The 16,548-nt window shown below is 38.4% G+C and overlaps 1 protein-coding gene across 1 annotated transcript in view; it reads left to right on the forward strand.

Annotated features, from left to right (window-relative positions):
* The window catches only part of FBN1 (fibrillin 1), a 252,818-nt gene that overhangs the window by 135,409 nt on the left and 100,861 nt on the right, over nt 1-16,548 (forward strand). Inside the window, exons 12-18 of the mRNA XM_036841971.1 lie at nt 658-798; nt 2,510-2,629; nt 5,670-5,795; nt 7,447-7,569; nt 11,126-11,248; nt 12,342-12,494; nt 16,098-16,151. Coding sequence (XP_036697866.1) covers nt 658-798; nt 2,510-2,629; nt 5,670-5,795; nt 7,447-7,569; nt 11,126-11,248; nt 12,342-12,494; nt 16,098-16,151 — 840 coding nt within the window. The remainder of the gene's footprint in view (nt 1-657; nt 799-2,509; nt 2,630-5,669; nt 5,796-7,446; nt 7,570-11,125; nt 11,249-12,341; nt 12,495-16,097; nt 16,152-16,548) is intronic.

Genomic DNA, 16,548 nt, shown 5'->3' on the forward strand with positions numbered 1-16,548 from the left:
GGCCCGAACCCGCGTCCCCTGCATTGGCAGGCAGACTCTCAACCACTGCGCCACCAGGGAAGCCCCAGGTTAACTTTTTTGTTGTTGTTTATGCTGTTTAAGTCATTAAGTAAGTTTAACCAATCCTCAAATATTTCATTTACAGAGTGTAGTATATAAGTTTCTCAGCTGGCCTGTTGCATAAAGGAAAATGGGCAGTTTCATATTCTCCAGAGATTAATGTCCTTTTGCTATTGACGTTGTGGGAGAAATTTAAATCTGATTCACAGGATCAATCCATAGAGGAGGCATAAGATGACTCTTTGGGTTATATATCATGCAAAGCAGTTTTGCAAATAGTTAAATACCAGTAACTCGCTGCCTTTGTTGTTTCCCTACGCTCGAGGCCTGAGAGTGAGGCGGAGGGAGGGGTGGGGAGAAGCGGGCAGAGGAGAAGGCTACAGCGAGGCCGCGGTACCTGGCAGCATGCGCCACGGTGCACACGTGCCCTCTGTAGGCGAGAATGGAAACATGCTCTGTTGATGCCAGGCGACCTTTGCCCAGAGTGTCCTCCTTCCTTTGCGATTCAGCATCGTGCCCGTTATTACTGGATTCAGTGCTGGTGGAAGATGCCCTAGTTAGACATAACTTTAATGGGGTTTCATGTTATTCCTTCAGGGGTGCTGCCAGTCAACGTCACTGATTACTGCCAGCTGTTTCGCTATCTCTGTCAAAATGGACGCTGCATCCCGACTCCTGGGAGCTACCGGTGTGAGTGCAACAAAGGATTCCAGCTGGACCTCCGTGGGGAGTGCATTGGTACGTGATAGACCACTAGCTTGGCACCAAGAGGCTACTGCATTGCTGTTCCATGACTGTATAGGTTTTCTATGGCTGCTATAACAAATTGTCTCAAACTTAGTGGCTTAAAACAGCACAGATTTATTATCTTATGTTTCTATGGGTTAGAAGTCCGACACAGGTCTTTCTGGGCTAAAATCAAGGTGTCGGCAGGGCTGTGTTCCTTTCCGAGGCTCTTGGAGAGAATCCATTTCTTTGCCTTTTCCGGCATCTAGAAGCCGTCTGTATTCCTTGGCTGAGGGCCTGTTTCTTCATCTTCAGAGTCAGCAGTGTAGCATCTTCAAATCTCTAACTCTCTGGTTCTCTCTTTGCATTCCTTCTAACACGTTTAAGGATCTTTGTGATTACATTGGGCCCATCTGTATATAATCCAGGAGGGATGGATTCCGCTGATTAGCAACTTAATTCCCCTTGCCATGTAGCATATTCGCAGGTTCTGGGGGTTAGGACATGAACATATTGGGGGGGGGCATTATTATGCCTATTACAGTGACTTTTAACTTTCATTGTAAAACACATTCAAGGCATTGCTGGTAACTCTAACTTAAGCCATCCTATCGAAGCCTGACCATTAAAATAAAGCATTAGAAGTATCCCCAAATTATGAAACTTTGCATGGTTTACTAATTTGAATGGATAACTTACCAACTATCTCTAGTTAGCAAGGAACTGAAGCAAGGAACTTTAAGTTGTTGATAAGGCAGTTAAGCTAGTGAAGGAAGGAAATGTAACACAAGGATAATTTGTTGGATTGGATAAGAACACCCAGTTGCCATCTAATTTTTAAAAAATAAACTGCTCTCTTAGGTCTATTATAAATCCCAATTCCAATTATGAATCAGGCAGAAATAAGTAGTTCTTGGTTTCTCATGCTATATAGTTTCCTGGTGATATGAAAGCCCCTTCGAGTAGCATGTTAGGAGAGAGTCCTTCAATCCTGAGAGGTCATCCAGAGCTGGGTAGGAAAGGCAAAGGGAACGTCTAGCTCAGGGTTGTGAGATCAGACTTGCATCTGCCACAAGAAGCATGTGACTTCGGACAAGTGGGTTACCTTCCATAAGCTTTAGCTTCCTCATCTTCACAAACAGAGGAATAAAAACCAGTTTACCGGTAAGTATACTGATAGCTCTAAATGAGTGTAAAACTAGTGGGAGCCTGTCTAGGGGCGGGGTGGAGGTGGTAGCAGCCTTGATGGTAGGTGAGAATTGCCCTTTAAACAACAACAGCTTCAAGGTTTGTTGTAATATTCTTAGTGGAACTCAGAAAGGAATGCTTAGATATGGTTAGGCCTTCTTTTCATTGAAAAATTGAGCTTCAAGAGACACTCAGAATTCTGTCCAGAAGCCACTTCTGAAATATTTGTCTGTTTGATTCCCTTATGTCAGACCCAAGGAAGAGAAAATGTTTATTGGCTTGGAGTGTTGAGTTGCTACGTATTTGGCATTTTTCTCTGAAAAATGACACAGGAAAATAATACATTCTAACTGCTCAACCAGTTAAAGTGGCTGGTGACACCGTTATTGTAGTGGAAAGAAAAAAGATCTTTTCATTATGCTATTTATTTCTTAAAAGGAAAGTGTTTTAGCATGTAAAGGAAACCAGTAAAATGGTCTTAGAGTTAGGAGTTACTGCGATCTAATGTCTTACTAAGATATACTGTGTTTTGCAGATGTTGATGAATGTGAGAAAAACCCTTGTGCTGGTGGCGAGTGTATTAATACCCAGGGCTCCTACACCTGTCAGTGCCGACCTGGCTATCAGAGCACACTCACCCGGACAGAGTGCCGAGGTACGTATGGTCCTAGCTTGGCACGTCGGACATGTATGCTAGGTAAGGAGTTGGCTTTGAAGGAATTCCATAGAGTCTGAATAACCCTTGCCAGGAGAGGCTAATACGCTCCCATTGCTTTTTTGCACTTAATTCCAGAAATGGTTACTCTGAAGGATAGCATCATAAAATCTGGCAAACATTCAAGTTATTTTAAAAGATGTTTCTGGTTCCTGTGGGAATATCTTTTTTTCACTTCCTTTTTTTTTTTTTTTTTTTGCCTCATCACTATATTGTCTTAACTTTTAATCCGAGAGCTAGGGAATGGGGTTGTCCTTTGTTGACACAGAAACTGAGAAAAGTTTCAGGTGAAATTTTACGCAATTAATTGCTTCATGGAAAGGCCTGAAGGATAAGAAGTGCCTGTAAGTTCTTGCTGCTTATTTCGTGTAGTCAGCGGCAGCCAGTTAGAAATGCAGCATCTCAGGCCCCACTTGAGACCTGCTGAATCAAAATCAGCATTTTAACAAGATCTTCCAGGGACCCTTACGCATGTTAAAGTTTGAGAAGCACTGCTATAAAGTTGCCTCACAAAAATTTCCCTTCAGATTTGTTTATTAATTGACTTATTAAGCCACCCAATATACCTCTTATTGGATGACTTTGATGTACTGAGTTTCTGAGATAGAAATAATTAAGATATGCGCCCCACCTCAGGGGACTATATCTATACAGATATAGTCCCTTAGGGGACTATATCTATATATATCTATATCTCTATAAGTTGGGTGCAGAATGATCTGTTATCATTGATCAGTAAAGCCAGATAAAAGCAACAGAACTCTGTTAAAATTAAATACAAGGAAAGATAGGGAGGTTTGTATCACTTTAAAAATTTGTCAGCCATTAATGAGTTAATTTTATTTGCCTCTTTTAGCAAAAGTTCTTCATATTAGTTGAAGGCATACAGATGTTTTTATTTTTTATTAGTGACTGTTTTCAAAATCTTTGAATTTAGTTCTGACTTAGGGATTTCTTGCCATCAGTGTATTTTAGTATTCTGCTTATAAATGGCAATTTTGAGCAGAAAAACCTGGAGCACAGCATTTCAATCTGTTAATATTTCTATTAATGGCCTACTTACTGAATTACAAATATAGTTTGAATTTTTAACTGAGTTTAGAACCTTCTTTATAACTATTGTTTTAAATAATCAGCACGTACAAACAGTATACGAGGCATTTTGCAATCGTGGAAGATAAACCGAAACCAGTGTTTCAGAAGACAGCACTACTAAATAAGCAAATAGGAGACATTCTTGAGAGCATTCAGCTGGGGCAAGGGCCAATCAGTGTAGATGCATGTTATTGTCATCACTCTGAGACTTAGTTTATTAGAGACTGAAGATTACCTAAAAGCCTCAAGCACTGTCTTCTTTAAGAGCTAGTGCTAAGTTTAGCCCAAGCACAAGAAGTTGGTAACGCGATCACATTTGGGGGTAGATGAAAGTTGCCACAGAATGGTCAGAAAGGCTGTATACTTAGCTGAGAAGGACACGAGGAACTGAACAGAGGGGACAGAAGAAACATACAGAAACACGGTAGAGACTTTGAATGACAAGCTTTTCATTTATTTTTGTAAGGCAGCAGGAGCCCGATGGCATTTTCACATTAGTGAGGAGAGAAAAAGCTGAACTCTTTATCCTGTTTATTTTATCCTTGGGCCTCCATAGATTATAGAATCCTAAAAAAAAACAAAAAAAGTAGATTATAAAATCTTAAAAAAAAAAAAGTCTGCTGAAGAATATGTGGCTTTTACTATTTTTTGGAGTGTGGAGCAGGTCAGATTTTAGTAAGGATTAAGAAATAAATGAGAGAGAAAAAGATTGTAGGTTGTTGGCACAAAGATCAGACAGAAGAAAAGCCCAGACTGCCTCAGCTAGTCCAATGACTCGTGTGGAAACCACTGCTGGATCTGCCCAGAAAGAAAGTGCGTCTGAGGGTCAACCACAAGACACCGTGCAGACACAGGGTAGACAGAATAACCAGTATGCCATGAATGCACATTCTTGTCGTCCAAAGGATGTTTAGGGCCCTTATACCCAGGCACATGGCCTCAACTCTGCATGGGTGGGTCTGCTCCCATCCAACTCCGCTCAGTGCCCTGGCCTCTATCTCCTGGGGAATAAGCCCTGGCAAAGGTTGTATGCTCTGTAGACAAGATGGTTTGTGTTCATCCTTTCTGATGTTCATCCAGGCATGTAGCCTAGAAACTGAGGGGAATAGATAATCCAGGGTAACTCATTGCCCACTTTAGGTGAATTACTAATCTTTAAATGAGAGATCAGATGCAGGTTATTTGAGCTATTGTCATTTTTAACACTTCCATATCATGCTCTGTTGTCTACTTTGGCATATAATACTAAACATGAAAGAAAAAAGGGGAAATGTCCCCATAGTACCAATATTTTGTTTGGTAGATAGAATACTCATAAAGTTATAAAAGAGACTAAGAATATATAAACAAATAAAACTGTATTTGGACCAGAGCTGCCATAAGGAAGGTAGACATTTCAGAGTCAAATGATTGACGGTTTTCAGATGGAATTAGGTTTCTAAATTGTTTTTTTTTTTTTAATGTCATTTCTGTTTAACTGTTCTGATACAGCTAACATCAGATCTGCCTTTTTGATCATGTCTTAAAAGACACCAGCCAAAGTTCATTGTAAATAATGATATATACTGGCTCATTGAATTACCTAGGAAAATGGTGAAAAAGAACCTATTTTGTTTACAGAACTGAGATTTAGGGAGTCTTATTAGAAAGTAAAGTTAAATTGAATGCTATTATGTTGGCATTTTTTTCTTTCATATGTCTTTCAAACTTTTATTAGTAACCCTAAATTTTATATTATTTAATACTGAGTTTATGTTGAAGAATATTATTTAGTAACCAAAACCCAAGACTAAGATCATGAGTTTAGAGACGGTGAGAGGAAGAAATAAAATAACTTAAAATCCCCTAAATAAAGCGATTTCTTCCTTTTTGACTTCGATTTTAGACATTGATGAATGTTTACAGAATGGCCGTATCTGCAATAACGGACGTTGCATCAACACAGATGGCAGTTTCCATTGTGTGTGTAACGCAGGATTTCATGTTACGCGTGATGGGAAGAACTGTGAAGGTAATATAGTGTAATAATAATTACAGTATAATCATGTCATTCCCCTATTCCATTGCAGTTTCAGTATCAAAAGCCTTTAACAAGACCAAGTCAAACATTGAGTGAAAGGTCAAAGTATCAAATATATATTCACCTATTGTTATCTGGGAGGATGCCTAACTTTCAACAGTATTAGTTCCTTTAATTCACATTTGTGTGAGTCAAATAACATTGTAAGTATAGGAGCAGAGCTTACTATTTAAATATTCCTGGTGATGAAACTTTTGTAGCATAAATCATTACTTCCAAATTTTATACAATCAGAATTTGTACATTAAAAAAAATAGGACACACCTAATCTCGTATATTCTTCAGTCACTTATAATCCTTTTGTTTAAAGTGTCTATGTAGTAATGAAATATTACTAATGAGTATCTGAACATGTAAAATTTGAGAGAAATGTTGACGAGAGTCAGCCCTTTATATTGCCTCTTGAATTAATCACCTCTCTTTGAATTGGGCTGTTTCATTTTGTCTTTTCCCCGGCCTTTTTTCCCCTAAATTGAAAATGTGACAATTATTGATGAGTTTCCACTTCTTAGACCTTTAGCAAAAAATGAAGAATGCTCCTTATCATCTTTCCCAATGTCTTCGGGAAAGATCCCAAGAATCTATTCATACATTAAAGGAATTTCAAAATTGTTCTTAGAAACATTTTTGGCAGAATATTATCTCAGTGATTCAATTCAAAGACTTAATGCCAAAATTCTCAGTTGGGATAGAGTCTTGTTTAAAAAAGAAAAATCATAAATTACTTCGGTCTGACTAAAGCCTGTAAGTGAAAACACACTGTGTCTAGAAGAGCAAGTGCCTCCTAAGACAGCTGTAATATTAAATAAAATAGCATACTGATGAATTGAAAGAAATATCTGTATACTCAAGGGATCCTAAAGGTTAGCTGTCATGGCTATACTTTATAGTCAACTCTTGCATTTTAAAAATACATTTTTCCTACCCCTATTTAAAATTGCTTCAAACTACAAGCAGTTCTCTGGTTTCTACTTTTTAAAGAATCAAGAAGTAGCCTCAATACATTTCACATTTCATCATTCTTAGTTTCGATTTTGTTTTTATTTTCAGTATATTAGAAGTAATGTGGATCTGTAAACATAACCATCAGGCTGTTAACACACCTTTCAGTTTGTAAACTGCTGTTCCTAAAAAGAGCCTTGGTAGCTTTTATTGAGTTAAATTTCATATATATATTTAGATGAAAATATATATTTATATGAAATTTCATAGATATATATTATATGAGTCTAATACATATACATGTGTATATATATATACACATATACATGCATATATATATATATTACATATATACGTATATGCTTGTGTAAGTATATATATGTCTATAGATACACACATGTCCTAAAATAAATTTAGCCCTATAGTTTGCATGCACATGTCAAAAATTGAGAACTTGAGATACATATTTCATATGGCCACTCTTCTCTTTGTAAGCTATAATTTGGATGAAAATTAACCTTAGACAATAATAACAAAAAGTAAAGAAATGTGACGAAACAGAATTATATTGATCCAGATTGGCTTCCTTTGTAAGCTTACTCATCTGGCCATAAGAAAATATATCTTTTGTATTTTTCAGATATGGATGAATGCAGCATAAGGAATATGTGCCTTAATGGAATGTGTATCAATGAAGATGGCAGTTTTAAATGTATTTGCAAACCTGGATTTCAGCTGGCATCAGATGGGCGTTATTGTAAAGGTTTGTGCTATAAAACTCTAAATCATATTCTTCACCCGTTTTTTTTCTCCTCTCTACATTGCTTAGAGCTACCACCTTTCCTCATTGATTCTCCCTATTTAAAGTACCCCTAAATCTGGATTAAGAAACCTGACTGGAACTCCTTCTTAAGTCCGGCCATCCAGAGAGCTACGATTTATGCCCAGAAGGCTGTTCTTACTTCAGAAAGGGTGTTTGGTGTCTTCTCAAAGGAGCCTGGTAGGCTTCATAGCAAATGAATGGGAAGCGGAACTACCATTTGGACTACCAACAGCTGTGAGCATCTTTTTAGATAAGCTGAGTTCTGCCTCTTCCTTACAGTTGAGGAATAATGACAGTTGGCTTCTTAATGGCTGTCATTTGCCACCTCTTACATCTTCACCTGGACAAAATATTGTAGACTCTTACTGCGGTGATCTCTTATTCATAATTTCCTCCAGATACCTTAAGAAACAGAATTTATTTAAGCTTTATCAAGTCACAGAAGCAAAAAAAGGGAAACAGGATTAAGCAGAAGAAATAAAGGAACCGGGAGCCATTATTTAGCTTTGTAAGTTTTGAAGTAATCTTATTGCTCCAAGTAGTGAAGCAAAATGAAGATTTTTATTTGTGCTGTTGAAAATTGGGGTCCTGAGAAGAGTTATCAGGAGATAACTGGAGTTATCAGGAGAAGAAGTTAAATTTGTGCTTAGTGTCTCTGCCTAATGCAGTCAAGGATGAGTAATTATTGCCCTTGAGTCCAAGATCTGAGCTGCAACCAGACTTCTCAAGGAATCTCATACTCAAAATAGATCCAGGGAATCTGCTAAAATAGACACTCAAAACCATAGTTTCAGATGTAGAAGGTAGAGAGAGCATCAGGCTATTCAAGATGGAGAAGGCAAGAAAAAGTCCTATGGTGCCTCTTCTCTGGGTGCCCTTGTATTAAGTCTTCAGCATGATGTGTATTTTCTCTAGGCTTAAAAGAGCTTCCAGCCCTTGGTTGTTTACCTACATTCTCTATGACCTTCACATCAATAGCTCTTAATATCGTGGAAATCTGCCTTCACAGCAAGAGAAAGTTGTTGTTGTTGTTGTTGTTTTTCAAATTTGAAGTAGGAAATTGGTTTCCGTGCTTTTGAGCTATGTGTTGGGAGGAACTTATAGTTGGGGAGACAAGATTAATGCATGGAAATATTAAGACAGCATACAACAAAGCACCAAACTGTGCAGATTAAGTGCTGTACAAGTGAAAAAGAAAGGGGAAGGGAATGATTGCCGAAATATTTGGGACTAGGCTTCCAAACAAAATAACAGAAGGAAATGTGAAAGTCCCTTTGTGAACAGAACTTTTCTGAGAACATACACTCCTCTCTCTTACCTATGCACAGAGGATGCTAAGATTCACTTTCAGTACCTATAGGCTGCCAGTGACCCAGGCCACAGACTCTTAAGAGTGGCCAATAGATAATGCTGTTGTAACTATTTCAGAAGATATTATGACCTCATAGGTGAAGCTCGGTTTTGCAACTGTTTGCAATCAGTGAACTAGTATCTTATTGATAAATGGATTGCTCCAGTCATTTGAAAGTGCCTGATGATTAAAAGTCTGCTCTGACTTTTAACATTCTGGCTTAAGAATCAGAGCTAGAGAGAAAGAGAGGGGGAAAATGCTCCATATTCTTACCTGTGTCATCTTTATTCTGATGTATAGAGAAGGTGGAATACACACACTTGTAGTAAGAATAAAGGAAGAAAAAAGAAAAAAATTTCTTGTATGCTGAATTTCTTTTCCATCATTTTTCTCTTGATATCATGGGATAAGATTTTCTCTTAGTGCTGACCATTTGGCTCTTTTTTTAAATTTATTTTTATTTATTTATTTATTTATTTATGGCTGTGTTGGGTCTTCGTTTCTGTGCGAGGGCTCTCTCCAGTTGTGGCGAGCGGAGGCCGCTCTTCATCGCGGTGCGTGGGCCTCTCACTATCGCGGCCTCTCCCGTTGCGGAGCACAGGCTCCAGACACGCAGGCTCAGTAGTTGTGGCTCACGGGCCCAGTTGCTCCGCGGCATGTGGGATCTTCCCAGACCAGGGCTCAAACCCACGTCCCCTGCATTGGCAGGCAGATTCTTAACCACTGCGCCACCAGGGAAGCCCTTGAGCATTTGGTTCTGATCCCACAAAGATGTGACTGTTCAAAGCTGAATGAACAATGCTAAATCGCTACAGTTAACTAATCTGATGAACAGCCTGGTCTCCATGATCACTCTCTGAAGGTGGAGGCCACTCACTTTGAACAAGGCCCTCTGGATCTACGTTCCATCTCTGTCCCCAGTAAAAAACCTTTGGATTACGTTTCAGGCTGTAGTCACCACTGTTTCACTGTAGATCTCAATTTGAACAAAAAGGTGACCTGAATAACTGAACCAGTTTGAGTTCACGTATTTAAATATAACTGCTGTTTTAAAATACAATCTGTACACGGAATCTTGGACCATCTGAATATATTTTGTGCCAAATAACACAAGCTATGAACAACGCAGAGGTGTTTCAGTCTCAATTTGCCTTTTTAAGGTCAGAAGAAAGGAAATATTCACCTACACCAGTTGTATATTATAAAAGGAGTTGTAATAAAACGACTTGTTTCTAAGTGTTATATGTTTTCCAAAACACAGTTTTGGTACCATTTCTATTTCCATGTTGGAAATAGAACATGTTTGGTACCATGTTCAGGGGGAAAAATATCTGCTATTATTAGTATGTGCCCAATAAAATCTTTTACCAGACCTCCCTAAGGATACACATACGATACTATAAAATATTTGTAATGCTTAAGAGAGATTTTTCTTTGCTGGGTTCCAATTGATTACAGTGCTGTTGTTGGCTAGGAATCGTCATCAAAATCATCTATATTCATTTTCTGTTCCTTTTTTACGGTGTTCCATCCAGGCTTTAGTTCTGTTGTCTCCTCATGCCATTCTAATTTTCCCAGAGAGTTAAGGCGTGAGTGATACTGGAATGGACACCAGTCTGGGTGTTGGATGCCAAGAGGAGAAGCTTCCTGCCCAGGCCAAAGATGTAGTTTATTATCAAGCTAGATTTCTGACAGTCCTGGAAAAACTGCCATGTGAAACATTACACAAGACCCTTTGTCTTTTAGCTGTCACTTTCCTTCTTCTTCCAATTCTGTTTTTGCCTTTGTGATTCTTACTTTGGATAAAAAAAAAAAAAAAAAATCTCAGGAGAATGTTATTGAAATAGCTTTCTATGGAAAAGAAATAAACTCAGACAGTTTATCTCTCTCAATTTTTGTTCCTGTTCTCTCAAAGGAAAATGAAATGCATCTCACTGAGCTTTTATTGTTGACGCTGCATATTATTGTAAATCTTCCCCATTTTCAAGTCTTAGAACTGTAAATATGTTATGGCTTTAGATAAAGTCACTTTATTTATTTATTTTTTTTCTCTCTTTTTTTTTTAACATCTTTATTGGAGTATAATTTCTTTACAATGTTGTGTGAAGTCGCTTTATTTTTAATAAGTGCTTTTCCCCACCACAGATATTAACGAGTGTGAAACACCTGGGATCTGCATGAATGGGCGCTGTGTCAACACTGATGGCTCCTACCGATGTGAATGCTTTCCTGGACTGGCCGTGGGTCTGGATGGACGTGTGTGTGTTGGTAAGGTTGAAGCCATAACTAGATGTACGATAGAGATCCACCCTCTGTCAGTCAATAAAATCCGCCAATAATAAATGCACTTGACTGTAGCAGATATGATACAATTAATATTTGTGGGGCAACAAACCAACAGGGTCAGTTCTTTTCTTGTATGACATGGATATTAGTTTAAGGGATAGAAAGATGAGCTGAGATAAATGCAAACCAAGGGAATCCCCACCTCTCCTTCTCCCTTGTCTTTCCTAATCACCTAGCTGTCCTCAATTTTCTCCAACCCTCCTTTGTTGATAATGGTCTTTGAAATTGACCTGTATATGCCCATTATCTCAAGGTGAACATTTTATTTTCATCTAGGGAATTAAATGTCCCAAGGGAGGTATAGAATGCAAAGGAGGATATGGATAAGTAAGAAACTTATATGATAATAGTTTTATGTGGCTTTATAAGAAGTTTGAGATTTGTTGATAAATAGATACAAAGTTTTTCCAAATTATTTTTAAGAAAGGTAGTCGGTAGGCCCTTTGAATTGGGAGAGGATTGGACATAGCTGGAAATCCCCTCCTGGTGGTAAAGATGATACTGCTTAGTTAGACCAATATCTGCAGATTTGTATAAATGAAACTTTTACAGATTAAACATCCTCCTTTTTGAAAGTACATCTAATTCAGATATTCAATAATTGCATGTTCATTTTGAGGTGGTCTGTATTTCTAATAAAGATCTTATTTATCATAAGGTGAGATTGAATGGTCATCCATCATTCATTCAACATTTATTAAGTGCCTTCTCTGTACACTCCTGGGGAAGAAAAACATGAGTGAGGTATAACCCTAGCCCTTAAGGACCTCACAGTTGGGTAAACCATAATAGTCCCTAGAGAACTGAAAGAGTCTAGTAATTAGTTTCCAGTGCTTGGAAGCTGAATGCAGAATGATTTGTTTCGTTTTGTTTTCCATTGGGACCTAATACCAGAGGCATTCTCTGTGAGTTAGAACAGGGACAATGGCTAAATAAAACCAGCTTCAACTTTGACCTGGGGGGTTCCCATCTGTTTGAAGCGATAGTATGATGACAGATGCTTCTTCCTGTGTAGACACACACATGCGGAGCACATGCTACGGTGGATACAAGAGAGGCCAGTGTGTCAAACCCTTGTTTGGTGCTGTTACCAAATCTGAGTGCTGTTGTGCCAGCACCGAGTATGCTTTTGGGGAACCTTGCCAACCGTGTCCTTCACAGAATTCAGGTACGTATGTGGTGTCATGGGGATGCCCTAGTACTCCCAGCCTTCCGCCACCATCTGCAGTCTTTGCATTTTTGGAAGTCACGGGGAAAGATTGAATCTGCTCTCCAGGTGCATCATGTACCTTGCTGGGGTCTTGGCAGGGGCTGCTCAGCCTGTGCTCAGACGTTCCTCACAGGCCCAGCCATCACTTGGATTAGGCAGCACATTCATGCCTCCCATCTGAACTCCTCCACCTCAGTAATAGTCCTGCTCCTTAGGGTATGTGCAACTTGCCTTGTTTTCTAAAGTAGCTTCACAGTGTTTACATTTTGTAGGAACTATTATAAAAGCAGAATTCTACAGAGTGTAAAAGTAAATAATTTTCAGATTACCTGAATGTTTCCAGCTTTTTTTTCCAAAAGGCCATTTGTGAATTTTGTTCAAGTCCTTCATGCTGGTTTAGGTGTGCTTTTCCTAAATGATTTTATTCAACTCTAGGGAAAAAGTGTTTTTCTCAATTGGAGTGACATGGCATAGCGAAAAGAAAACTGGTCAGTGAGTCAGAATCCTGCTCCCCAGCCACAGGCAGACAAATTAGTTAATTGGAGGTTCGGTTTTTTGTGGATTTTTGTTTATTTAGGAATTTTTCTCACCTAATTTCAAAAGGATTTGAGATGGCTTACATTAGTAAACAATTATAAAGTAGAATAATATGGAAAAGGGATCTTCGTTTTTTTCATCTACAAAATGAATTGCCTTAGGTAATCCAGAAGATCCTCTCCAGTTGTAAATTATTTCTGTTTGTAAGGCAAAAATAGTTTATTGAAATGAAAGCAACAGACTGTCAACATTTGAACGTAATTTTAAGGTAGCTTGGCAGCTGACTTCTAATGTCCTAAAATAGAATAAGTCCTAATATTGAAAACATGTAGCTCTGATTGGTTGGTTTGCATCTAAGATTCAGTTAGTTCATTTCTGGCCTAGATACTATCAATTAAAGACGAACTCACAATTTTTAAACATTTGCCATTTTGAAAATGATAATATTTGAAATCAGACAGAAATTAAAACGTATTATGAGAAGTTAGAGAAAGTTAAGTGGAAGACTTTAAAAGTCTTTAAAATGGGGGAATGCCAGTTAAAGAAAGAAAGCTTTATTCCGGATGACTGTTTCACCCCGTCATTTTATATATGATTACTAACAATTAAATACATGTTTGCAATAATACTTCGATTATATAGTATACAAATATAATTCTATCTAAAAAGATACTTCCATGCAACTTTACAGTTGTATATTATTAATATCATCCTTTTAAAGTAAAGTTTGTTACTTTAATTTTTCAAAGTACTTTCCTCGCATACTTTGAATTTACAAGATAGATGGGTATCCTAAAAACTGGTACAAGGATATAGGTGATTTGTCCATGTCTTGAATGAGTAGAATAGCCAAAGCTTAGAATCCAGGATCCTTGGTGCATATAGGTTTTTGTTTTTACATTTTCCTCTGGACCAATTACATCTCCAAAGAATTCTTATGCTCCATAGGAAAATGAAATATAAAAGATGACCCAAAGAAACCAAATTTCTTTAAGTGGTAAAGCTTAAAGAGAGTTACATTTGAAGCTCAGTTCCACTACCTTCTGTTTTATATTTGAATCAATTTACACAAAAGTGGTCCACATGTGGAAATGGTTCCATCCCGTTTGGTTTCTCCACCTCTTTGATAGATGAAAATGCCAAATCATGAAGGATTGAAATGTAGGATGTCCCTTATTTCAGGAGAGAGGAGGGATTTTAAAGGGGACTGGAAATATCCAGAAGGAATATCTTTAGTCAATTTAATGAGAAATTCTAACCACTTAACATCTAAAGCTCATCTTTGTGCTCTGGAAGTCAAATAAACTATATGTGTAGCTACATCTCACTGGCTGCTGAGCATTTACTCCTTGTAGAAATCGGTCAGTTAAAGCCACAGAAGAGTAATGATTAGGAATTTTCTCTTCTGTCCTCATTCCACTGTCTCCATGGCACAACACTGAGTTAGCTCAGCAGCACCTACCATTTATTAAGTGCTTGAGTTGTGCTGAGCACTTTACATGTTCTCTCAGTAAATCTACAGCACTACCATGTGAGTTGGGTATCATTTTCTACACTTTATGTAAGAGGGAACTAGAAGAGGGAAAGGGCTTGCTCTCAAGACCCTCAGCAATAAGCACTGTCATCAGCATTCAAACCCATGCGGATCTGAATTCACTACAGAGTCTAGTACCAGATCCTGCCCAAATGGAAAAGAATAATGACAATAATTTGCTTCCATGTAGGCTAAGCATCAGCTAATTTAACGCTAATTATAAAACTGCTTTCAGCAAAACTGGCATGATTTTGTTTTTCCTGTTTTATTACTTATGCTATTTCACAAGTGCTTTAATTAATTGCTGATGTGAGAGAATAAAGCGGATGTACTTCTTTCTGCTGCCAGTCCCTGGCTTTCAAACACAATGGCAGCCACCTTCCCATTTGTTCCCTTTTTGGCTCCTCTTAAGATGATTTAAAAATTAAGGGATTTCACCACTTTTCTCAAATTTATGTTTGGTAGAAGACAGAGGCTCTGAAGGAGTCAACCTTCATTTTTTAATCTGTATAAATCCTTTGCATCCCCTGTCATCAGGAATGCAATTTTCTAGAATGTGGAGGTATAGGAACTATTTGCTTCAGCACTGAGGTACAGGTGGCCTATGTAAAAAAGCCCCATCCCTAATATTCACTTCTCCTGCCACCTAAGCACAAATGATCTGCATTTGACCATGAGATTCTGTAGTTGCCAGAAACCATGGGCAACTAAGGGAAACTTAGTTTCTTTTCCTTGGATTAAGTGTGGTTCCTGTTAGTTCTCCATTTCCATCATTCACTCTTAGGTTTATCTAAATATTGTTGGAATTGTGTATAAAACATTGCATCAATTTTAAGAAATAGAAATCTGATTCCATCACAAATTTGGGAACATATTCTATATACCTCCATTTCTTCAGTAAGATCCAGTTTTAACATTATGCAATACATTTCCTATGGATTTATGTAATAGAATGAATCTGGCATCCTGATAAATATTAACTTTAAAAATACACATAAATGCAAGTGTAGATACCGTGTTATTCTTGTGAGGGGAGACTAGAGAATTTGCAGAGAGAAATGAGAAAATGTTAAGAACTTGATTGTACTGAAAAAAATAGCTCGAACTAAGAAAAAAATTTATTTCCAAGATGGTGGGAAAGAGTTTTATTAACAGTTAAGAAACCACATTTTAACAGGCACATTTCACTGTAAGTGTAAAGTGTTCCCTGGTGAAAAAAAATCAAGCCATAGGAAAAACACCTTTTCCGAAAGTGCTTGTACAAGGAATTGCTGGAACTCACGTATATCCTTATAAGTCGTTTTCCACGGTGATTGCGGAGCCTTTAAAATAGGAGCCTGGTGTGACTCCCCTAGGAGATGCCTCCTTTTCCGTTACCACTTTATTTCAGTTCCACTCACTTTGGAGGAAATGATGTGTGCGAAGCCAAGGGCAGGATTGACCTGTTCTGCAAACAAGGGAATCATTTACTATCTGTTAATTTATTGCAGCGGAATATCAGGCGCTCTGCAGCAGTGGGCCAGGAATGACGTCAGCAGGCAGTGGTAAGGACTTAGGACTTGTTTTGAAATTTACTGAGCATGTGCAGAGGCCGCACTGGGCCTTCCTGTGGGTTTCCACTTGGTCCCTTTACACCAGTCTGGTCCGACCCCCCTCTCTGGCCATCACTGCGTGATCTACCTGGGACACTTAGAAGCCCCCAGTGGCAGAACAGCTATGGCACAGCGGGTCCTGGGATTGCTGGGTGTAGGTATGGCACTCATTACTGAAGGGTTGGGTGCTCTCCCAGGGTCACTGATGTGAACGAGATACGGTGACCGTGGTGGCTCGTTCATGAGAAGGGGCAGGCTGGCCCTCCTTTGGATCTACCACTATCAAGTACAATCCAGGGTTACGAGCTCAGTTGAACCTATGCACATTTTGAACACTTTCTTAATGGTC

This window comes from Balaenoptera musculus, chromosome 2 (assembly GCF_009873245.2).
Source record: "Balaenoptera musculus isolate JJ_BM4_2016_0621 chromosome 2, mBalMus1.pri.v3, whole genome shotgun sequence".
Taxonomy (NCBI): Eukaryota; Metazoa; Chordata; class Mammalia; order Artiodactyla; family Balaenopteridae; genus Balaenoptera; species Balaenoptera musculus.